At 42.3% G+C, this 17,327-nt stretch overlaps 1 protein-coding gene across 4 annotated transcripts in view; it reads left to right on the plus strand.

Moving 5' to 3' along the window:
- The window catches only part of tanc1b (tetratricopeptide repeat, ankyrin repeat and coiled-coil containing 1b), a 101,457-nt gene that overhangs the window by 46,112 nt on the left and 38,018 nt on the right, over nucleotides 1–17,327 (plus strand). For 3 of the 4 annotated variants that reach the window (XM_083996230.1, XM_083996229.1, XM_083996231.1), the window contains exons 5-7: nucleotides 10,126–10,484; nucleotides 12,928–13,117; nucleotides 15,758–16,090. In XM_083996230.1, the coding sequence (XP_083852356.1) occupies nucleotides 10,126–10,484; nucleotides 12,928–13,117; nucleotides 15,758–16,090 (882 nt within the window). The remainder of the gene's footprint in view (nucleotides 1–10,125; nucleotides 10,485–12,927; nucleotides 13,118–15,757; nucleotides 16,091–17,327) is intronic. The other variant, XM_083996232.1, reaches the window with a different exon arrangement.

The following is a 17,327-nucleotide window of genomic DNA, read 5'->3' on the forward strand; positions in this document are numbered from 1 at the left end:
CAAAAGGCAACAGAGAGAGAAAGAGAGAGTTGGTCTGATTGTACATGGCTCACATATGCAGACACAGTAGTAACCCAGCAGAGCCCAGTCACTGCTGATGGTACATGCCAAGAGGCGAGGGTGTGTCTGACACTCAGCTGGCACAGAGCAGTGTTTGGGCTCAGAGCGGGCTACCGGCAGATAGCGGACACCAGATAAGTGTTATCTCATGACAGCTGGTGTACTGGCACTGGCACTGCACTCATTTTATGAGCTGTGCTCTCAGAAAGAAAAATTGCAAAAAAAACAAAACAACTTTTGAGACACAGATGTATAGAGCGTCTGTGAAGTTAGGTACCTAATAGGTGTCAAAGTGTCTTTGAGCAGAAAATCAAATTCACAGAAGAGGAATTACATCAACATTTCCCCATGTGTTGCCCTCATCTGCCTTGAAGTGAATGCACATAAACACACGTCTTCAGCATGCCTGCACCGTCTCAGTCAGAAAATGATCTTTCCCAAGCTTTGCCTCTCCTTTGCTTTTCTCCACACACACACAGTTAAGAAGTATAATCCTTAAAGTGAGTATATATGTAATATAAACACAACAAACTCAGGCTCACACAATATCTCTTGTTGTGGTTGTTTTAACCGTGCGTTCTCAGTGTGGCCTCTTCTCTAATTTTGTTCCAGGATAAAATTGCTCTTCAGGCAATATAACAGATCTAGTTATCTCACAAGTAGAGATTGTGTCAAATTCACTGATGAAGCCTCAAGAAAATCTTTTTGCTGATACAAAAATGTTAAGAGCGACCAACCACATCAGTCTCCAACAGAGAGGCTACAAAAAACTGAACTAAAAACCTTTATTGAATTGTGCTCTAATCTTCAGGTCCTCTTCTGATCATAGAGAAAACAGAGCAGATCTGCTCAGTTGAGGATGAAAAAAGAAATGACAATGTAGTCTCTAGGGCAGCAGGCAGCATTCAGACCAATTTAATGGCTAATGTGTGTTGGAAAAAGGGCAAAAGAGTCTGTCTCCTTGTGCAGCACCAGGCATTTAAAACATGTTAGTCTCATTCTAGTATCTGGCAGTGACTTGTACACGCTCTCATGTGAAATAACCAGTGTTTAAGGTCAGACAGCTGCTTGCATGTGTCCTTTGTTATTGGCTCAGTTAATGTAAGCAGATAAGCCAGCAGAAACGTTCTGCCTCCTTCTTCTCACAGGCGTAGTGAGCACGTTGGAGAAGTTTACTGCTGAGAACTGTGAATGAGCCAACTCACTCAACTCATTATGTACAATTAAACACTGTATAAATCGCAGCCTAATGATGACTAATTGTAATAGCCCAGCTGTAGTAGGACAGCTGACAGGCTTCCGTGCCTCCTCCTTTTCACTCTCGCATCGGCAACTTCACACATACTCACACATATTGGATTTAACAGAGTTCAGATCGAATGTTTAGAGTTAGTTGACGTCAGATGGATTAACCTGTATCAAGGTGCATTACACATGACAAAGACACATCCAGTGTTCTGGTGTCAAAAGAAAAGAAAGCATTTGTCAGTGTGTATTGTCGCCTATTTCAGAGATAGTAAACAGTGCATGCTTTTTGTTTTTATTTGCTAACTGTGCAGACAGGACAAGACGGTTATTTGACATTGCAGCTTTTGAAACAAGGTCAGCGTCAGCGCGGAATGTTGATGGAGAGCTGGAAGAATCTGAGTCGGAAAAAAATCCATTGGAAGTTTTGCAGCATGAGAACTGAGTGACATTTAGGTCACAAATGGAGTCAGTTTTTAGGAGTTGTAAAGGGGCTTTTTGTTGTGGGAGTGCTGAGCGACGGCGGCCCGTTCATCTGCAGTCAGAAACCAACCTCCAGCGCAACTGTAGGAATGTCATTTTTAAGATTTTTGTCGTGTTTCATTTGGCTGTCCTCAGATATGATTAAAGCCTGCATGTGGACTTTGAATGTATTCATTTGTTCCTCTCTGGGGTTGGACTGTCAGCTCTGCAGTGCTCTGTGTTGTGGACAACCAGGAATGGCTGTAGGCTAAGAAAGGAAATGTGCATTTGACCTCCTGCGGAGTCGTTTCACATGGCTCCGTCTTTGAGGATGGATAGAGTTTCTTGTGTGTGAATGCGATGTGTATTTCTGTTTTTCGTCCATGTGTCCACACGCACATCGGTGTTTGTTTATGCATGTATGTCTTGGCGTGCACGTGTGTGTTTGCAACAAGCAGTCAACAGTCCTCCTTTCAAAATTGGTTCAGCTGTGGTCGCGGGGGCTCTGTTTCTGTCAATCACGGCGCAACCTCAGGTCCTGTCCTCTCCCACAATTATGTCTCTCTTCTCCACCCCCACCTGTCACTAGTCTCATGGGAGCCAGGACCAAACACTGAGCATGTGTTTCTTCATATTAGCACTAGCAGTGCTGAAACAAACTTAGATTGTTAATTATTCAGTGAGTTTTTACACCACTTGAAACATCTGGCTGTAGTTTTGCTTTTGCATATTTCTGACCATCCATTGTCAGTTCTTGTGCAGTGCCTGTTACTCATATATTAACAGCTCGTTGGAGTGTGAATTTGGGCGAACGTGGTCTGATCTTTTTTATTTAATTCCTGATGGAAACCATCTAATGAAAGAGAAGTAATCTGACTCACGATCTCACAGCCACAGCTGGGATCCTGACATTCTGCATGCAAGGAATGCAAATGTGGGAAACTATGGTGTCCTCTTTTCACACACTTTGAATTGGCCATTCATAAGATGATAATGATAAAAGATAGTGTCAAATTATTCATATTGTCTTTGTATGATACATTGAGCAATGGAGACAGAGGGATGTGAGCAATATTTCATTTCTTTAAAGAGTGAACCCAGAGGTTTGATTTTGCATAAAGCATCTTTATAAACTGTTCGTATTTTGTACCATTTATAGACAACCACAATTGTATAATCAGGGCACATTGATTCTTAACAGTTCATAGAACATAATGCTGATATTCATTCACCACCTCCCCAAAAGGAAAGCAGCGAGTTTGTAGCGGCAGAGATGAATGAGCTGTGATTTCTTTCTGGTGAAGTGGTAATTCTATTCCTATCCGCGTCGTATCGGGTTTATTATTGATCTCCTGCTCTAAATTAACAGCTGGACGATGAAACTTTGTTTGTTTTTAGTAGTTTTCTTCACTCCATAATGAAGCTTCATTAATCTCTGCTGCTCGTCTCCAGAGGAGCGTTGGGAACAGTCACTGATCCCTGCAGGGCTGAATCACCGTGTCAGGAAGCTTCAGTCCTGATGGTCAAACGGTTAATGAAATGCCATCTGTCTGTACCATTAGATCAACAATAATAACCACCAGAGTATGTTGTCGAGCTGGGGTGTCAGTCAAACTATGTTTATTATGATTTTTTTTGCCATTCCCAACCCCCCAAACCTCATTTTACTTGGAGATTCTGTCTTAACCTCAATATGCTGTAATGTCTCATTGGACGCTCCATCTGTGCTCACAGCAAAGGAGTTTTGCGGTTTCTAACGCTGGAATGTGCAATAGGCTTTCAACGTGCTTCAGGGGAGCACGTCACCTAGTACCTCTGAACTTAAATGGGGAAGCAGGATGCATGTTCTCATTGAGGGTTCATTAAACAGGCTCCACTGTTGTGGTAATGAAACTCCAGCTGCTAATGAGCACCGGCTGGATTGTTTTCTCGGCAGGGGGAGAGCCAAGACAAGTCCGTGGAGCCAGTCTGTTAATGGCGCGCCCCCGTCCTCCTACCCCGTCCTCGTCCTGCTCCTGCTCCTCCTCCTTCCGTCTTCATTCCTCTATCGCCGCGCCGCACGGTTGCTGTTTCACACCTGCTCATAAACTTCCTCAGGCGGCAGATAACGATGTTGTTTTGTTTTAGCCTCCATTTGCTGTACAGTTACTGGAATAACAAAGTGGTTCCAGTTACAACTTCAGTCTTTCCATATCTCCAGGATAGTGTTGGTAGACTAATCAGATAGAGCTGATATTCATGAGGGAGGTATAAAACCTTATCCGCCCTCCATCCGGATACATACAGTACAATCGCTTGACCTTGTGTAGGGACAAGGCTGCCCTTGCCCTGCTTCCACAGTTTTATCACACCTGTTGCTGAATTATGAATGAATATTGTCAATTTTGAAGTCTTGAACAGAATCATGAAGTTTTGCCACGTGGCATACAATTGGAGATCCAGGGTTTAACTCTGACATTCTGGCAGGACCAATTAATAAATGAGCAAATTAGGTTAATCAAAAGAGTAGGTAATGATAGTAACAATACTGATTGACTGCATTTATTGATTTCAGATGGTATTTATCCAGTGTGAAATTGCAGGACTTAGGCCATAATGAACAACATTTTTCAAGCCTGTTTTCCTTCTCATCAAATCATTTACGTGGGGTCAGTCTGCGACCTTGGTAGAAAGCCTCAGCTAGAGCTACATTGTCCATTCACTGAGTTTTCAATGAGCTTTTTAGTCTCTCTGTACACAATGTATGTCAGTATGAACAGCTCTTATCCATCAGGTTAGCTGAAAACCTTTTATTCCACTTTAACAGTCTACACAGTGTCTGCAGGGATAAATAATTGAAATGGGTAGCTTTTAAACCGCCACAAATAACATTTCCTTGCGCCTGAGAAGTGGTGATTACATTTTTTCCCCTTTTAATTCCACATACATCTCTATATTGCTGTGCGATGACAACACATTATATTGTGCTATGATCCAGTGACCCCACATAAGATATATTTCTGCTCATTATTAATAGCGACACATCAAAGCCCTTTTAGCCAATATATCTAATCATCTAGTCAGGATAGTTTTAAGAGGAGAGATCTGCACAAGTGCCTTGCTTTTCCAGTGACACATTATTGAACTGTCATAACACTCTGTAATAAAATAGCACGTTGTCATCTGGAATGAGTGAGGCAGCTGCTTTTAATCCATCTCCAGCCAGGGTTTGCCAGCCTCCATCATATGTGCGAATTGGCTTAAAATAAACATTATTTAAAAAAAAATCCACTGAAATTAGCAGTCAAAGAAATTTGACAAAGAACAATAAACTTTTTTGCGCTCCCTGGTGGACAACCTATGTTATAATCACAATTGTATTAATATTATTATTACTTTCTATTCATCAATACTGAGAGAGAGGATGGTTGCACACACACACATTGATAAAGTACTACTACTTTTCAGGAGTGCTCTGTGTGCTAAGTTATTTATTCTTTATTTATTGCCATATTAGCATAGGGTGGTTGTCTGATTTATTATTTCCACACCACTATGTGAACTTGTCAAAGAGTGACATACCAATATTTAATAATTTTGCTCTAGTCTAGTTGATATTGTCTCTCTCTATTTAATAGAAGAGACTTGAACTTTTTTATGGCCTTGACTCCAGTAGTGAATGTGCGACATATAGTGACAATCTGCAATAACGTGTATACTGTAGGAAGTGCTGACATAGAAAGTCCAAGACTGAGCATGTTTCACAGTAAGTCACTGGGGAAATAAAGGACAAGTAAAGTAAAGCTAAACAGTCTGTTATTCCCACACACGTACACTGTTCCACACCTACAGGATGTTTTAATCAGCAACAATGGAGAGCCTAGACAAACAAGAACAGTTAATTACTGTAGCAGCAATGATTATGTTAATATTGACAATGTCACATTGAAGACAATGATACACAATTAATACAATGAGATCAATGCAGCGGAGGCTCAAATGTTTGAGATGTAAATTACACTAATAGCTAAAAAGCAGCCATGTCCTGCCCAGTCCCCTGCCCTGGGGTGAGCAACCTAACAATGATCATAGATACCATTATATGCTTTACATGAACTAAATCTAAATGGATTAGATTCTCTACCTGTCGTCTTTGTACAGCTTTAAGTCACTTGGCCGTCATGGCTGTCAGCCGATGGTAAAATGGTGAGGAGCGATGAATAGGCAATGAGAGAATCCATAAAAGAAGTTGGTCACAGGTTTCCATTTAACTGTACCAGACAATTACTCTGTTGCGTGATGTGTATAAACACAATGATTAGTGACTCACATAGTATACACAGTCTAAATCTATTCAGAAGTGGATGGCAAGCTAAAGCCAAAGTAGTGTAATTAATAAACCTGCAATAACAAGTGTAAGCCAAACACAATTTTCTCCATGTACATGTGCTGTATTTCTTATTCATAAACTCAGGGACACAGAACACTGTTGTAAATTTGCTGGATAAGTGGAGGTTTTTGTGTCTAACAGGAGCTGCAGTTGGCAGCGCTTCTAATTTGTTTCGTTGTTACAAGGTATTGATTTGCAGAGAGACCCACAGGCTGAAGATATTGTTATTGATGTGGCCCAAGCGGCTTGTGTGTCACAAACATGTCAGCGTTTCTAGTGGTGGATCTATGTCAGATGCCTAGAGGTCCTTTCACAGCCCTGAGCACAAGTCCAGCACCGCTCATTGGCCCTCAGAGGCAGGTGGGTTTAAGTGGTTTTGAGGAACCAGTGATGAAGGGGTCCTGTCAGGGCCCAGTAATAAAGAACTGGTTGATGGATTTAATCAGATTTACTCCGGTTTGAGGACACAAAGTGAGAGGGTTAGCAGGAACCTCTGCAACTGTGTGTGAAGAGTCACATCATCAGCAAATTATTGGATTATCCTTTAGATTATATACAATACATTCAACCCAAAGTACGTGCTACAGTGTAATACAGTGAAAGTGCAGCTGCACATTGTTTATTTAATGGCAGAAAAAACATCCAGAAAAATATCTTAATATTCCGATAGAGTGTCAGATTGTGTGTGTTTCTGTTCTCCAGCAGCTCTGGAGCTGAAAGCCGTGCCTCTGACAGACAATCATAATAAAAACAACCTGTCACTGCCTGCTAATGCATAGTGACCATGGCCATAAATGCGTGATGTGTAAGGTGCCCCCTTTTTAAAGACCGGGCACCAATTCCCATTATCTTTCTCCATCTACTAAAAGTTGATGAAGCTTGCAATGTGTTTTTGTGTACTTCAAATTATTATTGAACCACAGCCAGCGTTCAGTATAGATGATGTCTGCCTGTGGTTAAATTTTACACCTTCGTTCATTATGAACATGAATCTCAGTTGCACTACTATGATGTTACACAAAAGGGTTTTAGATTATAATAATTCATAATTATATCTTTTTTTCAACAGAATCAATGACAAAATCAATGAGAGATTTCAAAGTAATGTAATTCCACAGAGCCCAGCATTGAAGATGTGCGTTCAATACACTGTCAAGGCCAACAAGTATAGGCTCCTGTTCCTAGTTATTAATATTTGCGTATGATGTGGTGAGTAAATGATAATTGAATGTGACTTTCCTTATATACATGATTATATTACTGTGTGAAGACTTAACAAGATGTTTGCTGGAGTGACCCTGAATCTATAAAATCGCTGTCGTCGTTGTTCAGGCCTCAGCGTGGTCTTTGCACCATTGGTCTCAAGAGACTCATCCCCAGCGTTTATGTTAGCAGGGTGACATTCCCTATAAAAGGTAGAGTTTCAATGGTGCTGTCTTCTTTTTACTGCGCAGGATTTGCAATGGAGAAACGGTCGTGAAAGCACAGCAGCCAGCGTGTACGAGGTTAGCGTTCAGCGTGTGCTTCTCTACACAGACAAAAGCTCCTTCCGTTTATTGAGCAGGAAAACCTTGGGGCCTGTTTGAGTATTGCTGTTCCCTTTATTCAGGCCTATAGAATATTTCAATTTCTAAAAAAAAAAATGAAAAGTGCCTCTCTCAGAGGTGGTGCAACTGGCTGAAAGTCAGCGCCAACATAAAAGCATAATTACATCAGAAAGCAGGCGACCCAGGGGGCAGACGTCAGAGAGCTAACGTAAATATTCTGCACAGCCTCAACTTGCAGATATGTGGTCGTCTGCCATTACTTACAAGACGAGTATCTTCTCTAACACATTTTGTTCTTGGCTTAAGGAAGAAGACACATGCCTACCATGTGCCAGGCCATAATGGCTACTTCTGTTTTTTGCAGAAGCCTTTGATAAATTACTGGCATGGCTACTCCGTCCTTTACGACATTTCTCTTGAAATTACAGTAGCGTCATCCGCATTTTAATCAGCACAAGTTTAGAAGAAAATCCAAGGAGCACGATGGTTGTTAAATTAATGGTGAATTAGTTCTCACCATTTGTATAAGCAACTCGATTCGACATGCTTTGTATGTCAGGATAACGTTCAGCTATTGATAAGGGTGGTAGTGGCATCACTGTTGGAACTCTGTCATGAACTATGACCTATATACTGTTACTGCAATGTAGTGACACTCACCCACGTGTCTATCTTCAGTATTCTTTTTCCTATTTATTTCAAAATCACAATGATTATAGAAGAAGAACAAAGATGAAAATGACAACTTGTCGTCGTCTAGAATTAATTACTTGATTACATTCACAACCAGGTTATTAACTGTTACTAAGAAATTGATTTAATCATTCAGGAGTGTACTGTAGTTTCTGTCCTACATTTCACCACCGCACTTTGCACCTTCACCTCAACCATAGAATTTAGTTATTGTATCATCATTCACACACAGCTGCTATATGCACAGCAGGGGGAGTAAGCCTGACACCTAGCACCATAAAGGCAGTGTAATGTGTGAAGAGAAATATGTCAGAGGGAAAAAGTAAAGCTTATTTTGTTATTGAGAAGTAGAGAGAGGGGGGGGAAAGAAGTGTTTTTGATGATTTGGCCAAAGGGAGTCGTCTTACTTTTCACTTTTCGGTGCAAAGCCAATACCGATCATTTTTGGCACGCATTGCAGATGGCGTAATGTAATATCAGTCTGACATGTTTTGTTTCGCTGGCCTGTCGTGAGCTCGCACACTGAACAAGGTGGGAGGTGGGACCACACTACACAGTGCACAGTAATGTTAAGGTGATTGGTTTAGTCACCAGTCAGTCAGTGCGTGGTGCATACTATAACTTTTCATATTTGTTTCTTTGAAACATGGCACCCAGCTACTTCACCAGGTTAGAAGAAACATCCAACCCACAGAATAAAAGTGTAACAAGAACTCCATAATGAATGTAGATTCACAGTAGAGGGGGAATACAGTGAATGTACTATTTGTGCATTTGCATGTCAAAGATGTTTGTGTGTGTGTGTGTACAGTATGTGTGTTTGGTGGCTTGATTTTGACTCCCAACAGGGCTTGGCAGTAGACTATGCCGTTGTATTTTGTTTGTATTTAATCAGATTTACTGCCAGCATTATTAATAACTGTGGAAGAAGGAGGCTAAAGGAGAAAATGAAGGAGAGGAGGAAAAGGTGCTGACAGAAAGCTGTATAATGAGCTTTTGTACCCTGGATGTAGACTCCCTCTTCTCTGGCTCTCCCTCTCTCTCTCTCGCTCTCTCTCTTCATCTGTTTGTCTGGTGGTCACATGTTTTTTTTTTTTTTTCTGAGGAAATGTTTTGCCTGTATCTTGATTAATTTTCCACATCTCCATTTGCGTGACATGCTGCATGGAAAGATGATGAAACACACAGGTAGTTGCACATATTTATCCCCAGTGTTTCAGGGAGTTTTATAATTATGTATAAAGACACTGCATTTATACAACAACAACAACAAAAAAAAGGATTGCAAGTGGTTTTTGCCTTGTGGGTGGCACCCCAACGTTGAAATTGCAGCCTAAACATTTTTAGGGCTCCAGTTAAAGACTGCAGTCACTCTAAGCTGTGTTGGAAAAAGACCATGTCCACTCATTGATATTCAGAGGCTCTATGAGTGAGAGCTGTAAACAACCAGAAAGCCCTGGAATTGGCACTCAAGGCGTGTTGCAGGACACACACACACACACACACACACACACACACACACACACACACACACACACACACACACACACACACTGCTTTCTTAACAATGCTACACATTCACATGCATTCAGACTTTAAGAACTCTCTCTCTCTCTCTCTCTCTCTCTCTCACACACACACACTCACTCACTCACACACACACACACACACACACACACAAACCTTCGCCCCCACCACCCTCCCTCTCTCTCACTCTCTCCCTTGCTCTTCTCTGCTCCCCCTCTCCAGGTCTGCACTACATCAGCAGCAGCTGGAGAGTGCAGCATAGCATTTCAGAGCAGAGCCGAGGAGGGCAGGGCGGGCAGAGTGGCCCCTGTGTGGGTCATCCAGCGGAGAGAGGGGATCTGCCTGCTAACATTTTTTTCCTTCTCTCTCTCTCTCTCTCTCTCTCTCTCTCTCTCTTACTCTCCCTCTCCCCCACTCTCTCGCACTCTCGCTCTCTCACTTCTCCAGTGCTGCAAGCAGAGAAACAGCCAAGCTCCTCCTCCCCTGCCACCCAGGAACTGATGACAAGGCTGGGCTTTCTACTGGGAGAAGGGATCCCGGGTACAGCACGCATACCTATGGACAACAAGAATGAAAAGAAGGTATTTCATTTTCTCCCTCCCCTCCAACTCCCTCCCTCCTCCAATAGCAGCTGCTGCTCCCGCTGCAGCACACAGATAGAGATAGAGGAGAGAGGGAAAGGATGAGAGGAGGAGGGAGTTGTTACAGTGTAACAGAAGAATGGATTTTTTTGTTGTTGCAGCTTAATTATTATTTTTTCCCCTGTGCATGATTTTTTTTTTGTATGAGGATTTAGGAGGAACCTGGGAATTGTTTTCTGGCACAACAAACAACGGTAACTGTCAAACTGCTCTGTTGGAGATTTTAAAGATGTTTTAAAGAAAGTAACTGCCTATTTGAAATCGGTTGAAAGTAAAAGATTTCATGTCAGTGCAGGAGCTTCAGTGTGGTGTGTTAGTCTCCCGGTAACTTGAGTGCTATTCCAGGGGCTCTTGAGTATGTAACAAGAGTGTCTGAGTGCGGGTCCAGAAATAGAGTTATACTAGGTCTGAGCCTCAGTTTGTTTGGCTCTACTAATTAAGCCGGGGCTGTGTGAAGAGCAGCGCCCAGCACGCTACTCTTGCCTCATTCATCTCGTGTCTTTGACACGTTTTGACACTGAACTGGCGATCCTAGGCATCCAAAAGAGCCGTTATGAATTATGTTAATTGGTTCAGATGTCAAAAGGAGAGACAGGCAGTATGGAAGTGTAATGGTTTTTACTTGTTTGTGTGCATGTAGGTGTGTGTTCTCAGCGCTTGGGAAGGAACACGTTATTGCCATCTGCCAGCAATCCCCCCCCCCCCCCTCATACTGCTGTTTTACAACATATCTTTTGCTCAGCATGTTGTTTTTAGATCTGCCCCACAGTAAATTATTAAATGTCCAAAAATCTGTTTGGCTCCTACGTGGTAAGAATGACAAGCAAAAGCTCTGGGCTGCAGCTCTGGGCTGGAAGTTGCAGAGCGGCGTAGAAATGGGAAATGTTATGTAGTTAATACGAGCATTCCACAAGTTGTTAATGATGCTGCCAGACACAGACATGCAGTACCCCTCCCACTCTGCTGCTTGTATTCTTTCAGCATGCCATTGTACAACATGTAGACCTTCATGTTGCAGCAGTCAGTACATGTTGAATGAGAGGTTAGTAGCACTTCACTTCTCTCTCAAACCAACGGATGAATAATTTGCTATTTTGTTGAATTTGGTTGAACAAGAACAGGTTTATTCCAGAGAGAAGAACTGTCTTTCCAGTCTAGTTCAACCAATGTTATTCGAGTGGCTTTTCTCAAACAGTATGGCCTGCAGTTCCTATTAGTGAATACAAATTACCTTCCTAATTATTCCATTAGATGGGAGAGGGATGTACTATATATAGAAACAGATGTGTGGGTATTGTGTGGCAATTTCAGAATAATGAAAATTTTAAGAAGGAGAAAGATTTCTATTATTAGCAAGCTCACTTTTATTAAACAGATATGTACAGTAATGTATGTACTGTTCAAAGATTGTAGTGCAGTAACAGTCTAGTATGTGAGAATGTTTTAGTTAGCAGGGTAGTTAATGTTGTAGAACAGGTATGATGTTGTTTTGAGAGAGTTTTAATTGGTTTGTTTTGAGGCAGTAGACAGACTTGTAAGAGCGGCCTGAGAAGCCAGCTGTGGGTAAAAGTCCCAAACAGCAAAATATTTGCTTTTAATTGGAGTATTTTATGTTGAAACAGACAATAATAGCTTGTGTTGAAGCTAATTGTTGATTAATTGCTAATTGACTTAATGTGAATGGAGCAGATCGAGGGAAGACTTGGTGAGTGATAAGCGTGCTCAGTCTCTGTGTTAAAGGCTTTGGTTCTTCTTACACTGGGACAAGGAAGCCCGTCTTTAGCTACAGTACATTGTTCAGAATCAGAATACAGTTGAAGGATGATGGGGTAACAGGACAAACCAGCTTTAATATGGATTTTTAATGGTTGTCAGTTAGCCCAAACAAAGCTTCAGCTGCTGTATGGTTGTCAGACAGGCTTGATGACATTGGAAAGGTATCTATTGTGTCGCGACAAAGTTGAGAGCTCTGCGCTTGTGAAATTCTCTTCAAGCTTATTTTAGTCCCACCAGATATATAAGTGTGTAATTTCCAAGCCCTGCCCCATTTACAGTGCCTATGGCCTTCGGTTTTTGTGTCACGCTCACATGTGAAAGGTTTGTTTATTTGTGAGGGAATTCTTCACATTGCTTTCACATGATCCAGGTCAAATGGGCAATGAATTTTGATTAAATCTGTCTTTGTAAGACCCTCAAGTCTGCTTCCAAGTACAGTTGGAAAATGCTTTCAGTTTTATTTATTACTGCTGCTCATCCTTAAGAAATGTGCACACGTTGCCAGCTGATAGTTTATATTGAGTTGACTTCATACTTGGTTGACATCTTTGATTGGCAGAGCACTTTATTGCTGTAGCTCAACCATTTCTCTCTTTCTTCTCCTCAGTGCTCTGTGACTAGCCAGGGTATCAGCCCCTGCTCTACGCTGACCAGCAGCACGGCCTCTCCCAGCACCGACAGCCCATGCTCCACCCTCAACAGCACAACCAGCCGCCCCCCTCTAAGCCGCTCCAGCCCCTGTGGGACCATCACCAGCCCCAGCTCCACACTTGAGAGCAAGGACAGTGGGATCATAGGTGAGAAACTGCCCGCACATGTCCTCAAAGGTAGCGCCATGTGGAGCTTTTGACCAATAGAAGAGCCTGTTTCCTGTTTCAAGACTTATTTGTTTACTTATTTCCTATTAAGTTGGATTCAGCCAAGCATTTGTTAGGAAGCAAATGCATCCAACATGCTCATCAGGCCTCAAGCATACACACAGCGCGTTTGTGTGGGTGACACTGAATGTAAACACAACTTTGTTTGTATTCAAGAACACATACAGTTTACCATTGCGCTGCTTTTGTAAATGAAGCAGTCGTCTGAAATAGTTGCAAGATGATGCCAAGACAAACTATTCAATATTGGTTGATTTTCACTTCTGAGCCCATATACTGTAGGAAATATAGAAAATCTGTCTAATAATAAGAATTGTACTGAGCTTCGCTGTAGTTTAGATCCACCTGTGGAGTCATTGCCAAAATAGTTGGTAACAACCATGCTAGGAATGCGAGTGACGAGCCAAGTCAGCTGCCGATTTGGTGGGAAACCATGCGCAGTGAATCAATACAATAGTTGAGTGAGGATTGGCAGTGCCTCACCTCAGAGCAATGGCAAAAAGCCTCAACCAGCATCTGATTTACTGCAGACAGAGGCTGCATCAGTTATTGTGTTTGATGAATGAGCTAATGACCAAGACTCTGCTGACCTCTCGCTAACTGTTTTTTGTTTTTTTCATTTTGACCTTTGTGCTGCTCAGTATACCTGCTTGCACAGATTCCTCACACTTTTTAATCTCTCATCACAGTGTTTCTCTTGAAGCTCTTCTATATTTTATTGGTATTCTGAGAACCGTTACCTCGTATACACTTTGTGAGTCTCACCTGCATACTGTCTGTCATTCATCATTCTGTTAAACCCATTAGGACTGAATAGCATTTGTGTAAGGCCGCATTCATCCTCCACCATGTCAGTTATTGGGTTTGTATGGAGCTGTTCCGGGACAAGAGATCATTGGGGTGACAGTTGCCAGAGTTTGACATTGTACTGTATCTCTAGTAATAGCCCTGTAAGACATCTGGGGATTTACACAAGCTGACAGGAAGATGACGTCTATTCATGTATTAATCTGTCTGCCGTTCCTACTCACAAAGCCTCCACGGGCTATAAAATGTTAGGATTTCATTCTGAAAATGGGGTTTTAATGTTTGTAGTGATCATTCAATAGCAAATTGTAACTGTTATGATCCTGCAGTTTTCCTCAGATGAACTTAAACCCATCTCTGAAATACCTGTGGTTATTTAGGTAACTGACAGTAGAAAGCGATGCATGCCAAAGCCAGATATAACACAACAGTTTGGATTCCCAATTTAGCAGAGTTGACACAAGTGCTTACTAAGAGCCAGTCACTCTATCCCCCCCAGAGCAATATCATCGCTCGCTGCTAAATTATGAATGCAAGCTGTGATACAGTATCTTCCAGCATGGAGCATCAACACCGAGACACACTGTTGCATAGCATTATGTTGTTGTCCGTTGCATTTTAAAGCTACCTTGCTTAGTTGTTTCAAATCAAAACTGCTCCAAAACCACCTCACCTACCAACCTCAATAAAACTGTGCAGGAAATGGAAAAGAACAAAGCTATGTTGGGTCCACAACTCAGATTCCAGCCAGTGGTTAATGGTCCCTGGTCTTTGAAGTTTGACTTTGCAATGTCTTAACATTTACAAAACAGAAGAGTTTCTGCATGAGGTTCCTGAGGGGGGAACCACATCAGGCCTATAGCAGTGAGTGACTATAACCAACTCTTCATATGGTAACAAGACAAATTCTCCACAGGTTAAAACACATTATAATGTATTATTTGCCAAGCTAATTTTTCCTCCACTATGACTGCCAGTGCTATTCTGAGATCAGTGTTAGACGCAGCTGCTGTCATGAATGACTTCATATTTGCCCGGTTAAAGAGCACGGTAGTCACAACGTCCACAATGTCTTTGTTATATTAATATTAGTGATGATGCAACGTGCTGCAGCATTATGAAATCCAGATTAGTAATGTGTGATGCAAACACAACCAGCTGGCCAGTGACTTCCAGTCCTCGGCCTGTATTGATGTTTCTGTATCCAGCTGCCCGTCTCTGTCGCTTTGGCCCTTCACTCAGCTTTTGGGATCTGTTAAAAGGATGGGTTGGCCTGGGGGGGGATTAAAGGATTGTTTTTCTCCTGTTACTAAAACACCTGTGTACCATTTAAAAAAACAGTAAAAACTAGTTCTTCACTCTTAACTAACATGATTACGGTAAATGTTAAAAATGTGAATTTAACAAAATCCAGTTGCAGTTGCTCTGTACAATCAATGTTTGATGTTTCAACTGAACAAAGGGCACAAATAAACAAACCAAATTAGAGGACTCTGTGCTTTGCAGTTTTCATTAGTGAAAAAAGTCTGTTGTATAAATAAACACAGAGAGTGGAACAGCGATAAGAACAATGGAGGAAACAGGGAGTCATTCAAGATTAAAAATTCACCTACACCTCGTTATTTTTCCTGATGTAGAAAATGTTTAAATTAAATACTGAAGATCACTCTCATCATGTTTCCCACCTCTATCCTCCATTTTACCTCCTCACCCGCTCTGACGCCCCTCCTGTGTTTGTGTACGTCCCCTCAGCCACCATCACTAGTTCCTCTGAGAACGATGACCGCAGTGGCTCCAGCCTGGAGTGGAGTAAGGATGGTAGCCTGAGAGGCAGCGGGCGCCATGGCCTGGCACAGAGCGTGCGGGCCGACACCTGCTCTCCTGTGGCTGAAGAAGACTCCAACAGTGCCACAGCATCACCAGCTGACACCCCATCCAGGACAGACCAGCAGCAGCAGCAACAGTCCAACGCATCAGCAGGGGCATCAGGGCCGCCACAGCCAAGCCACTCACCCGAGGGACCCGTCGCATACCCACTACAGACATCTTCATCCCTCATGATGCCGAGGCCAAACTCCGTAGCAGGTATGGGCTTTCAGTTTTTCAGCTTTTGACATCTGGGTGTCTTCTGTGCAGAGGAGAGGATGGGATGGATCTGTATACCTTTGATTTAGCATTACGCCAAACATTTTCACTTCAACTTTCTTCGTGTAGCCTAGTAACCTTTGTGATGTTGACAAGAAAACTGGGACTCGGGTGTCTGCCTGCATTGCGTTGGCAGTCAGTTCAGCCATAGTCACGCTATGTTATGACCTGTGCCTGAGGCCGACAAGTGGTGTGTCATCTCAAGTCCAAACAAGTGACAGACAACAACAAGAAAAGAAACGTGTGCAGAAATAGAGGGAAATGTATGGGTTCCTGGTGTTTTCCAGAAGACAGGTTGTACTTTTCAAAGAAGCAGGGTATCAAGGCAGAAGTTGGGGATTAGGCAGCTGTTGTGTGTGTGTGTGTGTGTGTGTGTGTGTGGTGCCTCGGCCCGGCCTGCCATGCTGGACCAAAGCGCAGGCCACTGTCTGGCTGATCTGTTCTGCATTCCTGCCCCTGGCCTGGAACCTCCCTGTTATGGCTCAGCTCGCCATATCCACACAGCTGTCACAGTTGTTGATACCCCCCCTCTACCTCCTCCACCCCCTTTCCATTCTCAGGTCTCCCTCTGTTTCTGCAGTTTCCAAGTTTTTACATCTTCCTTTGAAACTTTTATCACTGCAGAGATGTCACAAGACAAGTTGAGGACCAACAAAAGTCAAGTCTTCGTTTTAATGCAAATGAGTGTTTTCAGCTATGTTATACGTATAGATTCACTCAGGATGGAGTTCAGTGGTTCAGTGAATTGGGCTCACCAGCAGCTCCACTTGCAATAACATGCTACTGTAGGTGGGTTAGTCCATACTCGGGGGACTGTACTGGATCTGCTTGCTATAAAGTTTGTTTGACAGATAGGAACATATTTGATTGTTATAGGTGTTGAAGATAGGACTTGAAAAATGAATGAATGGAAAAAATAATCTTCTCTGAAGGATGGGTAATGCTGATGAAGCAAAAAAAAAAAAGACAAAAGAAAAGTTTATAGAGGTGATGAACTACAGGCGATTCCACTGGGCGAGGTGGAAAGACGGGGAAATGTCAACAACAACATTAAAACTTAAGTGGATTCCGGTCACACCAGTAAGTAAGACAAAGACAAAAGTGCATACAGTACTTGTCTCAGAGCCATAATTACAATTAATTACAATTTGCAAGTTTTCTACTTGATGATGATTAT

The sequence above is a fragment of the Trachurus trachurus genome (assembly GCF_905171665.1).
Source record: "Trachurus trachurus genome assembly, chromosome: 21".
Classification (NCBI taxonomy): Eukaryota; Metazoa; Chordata; class Actinopteri; order Carangiformes; family Carangidae; genus Trachurus; species Trachurus trachurus.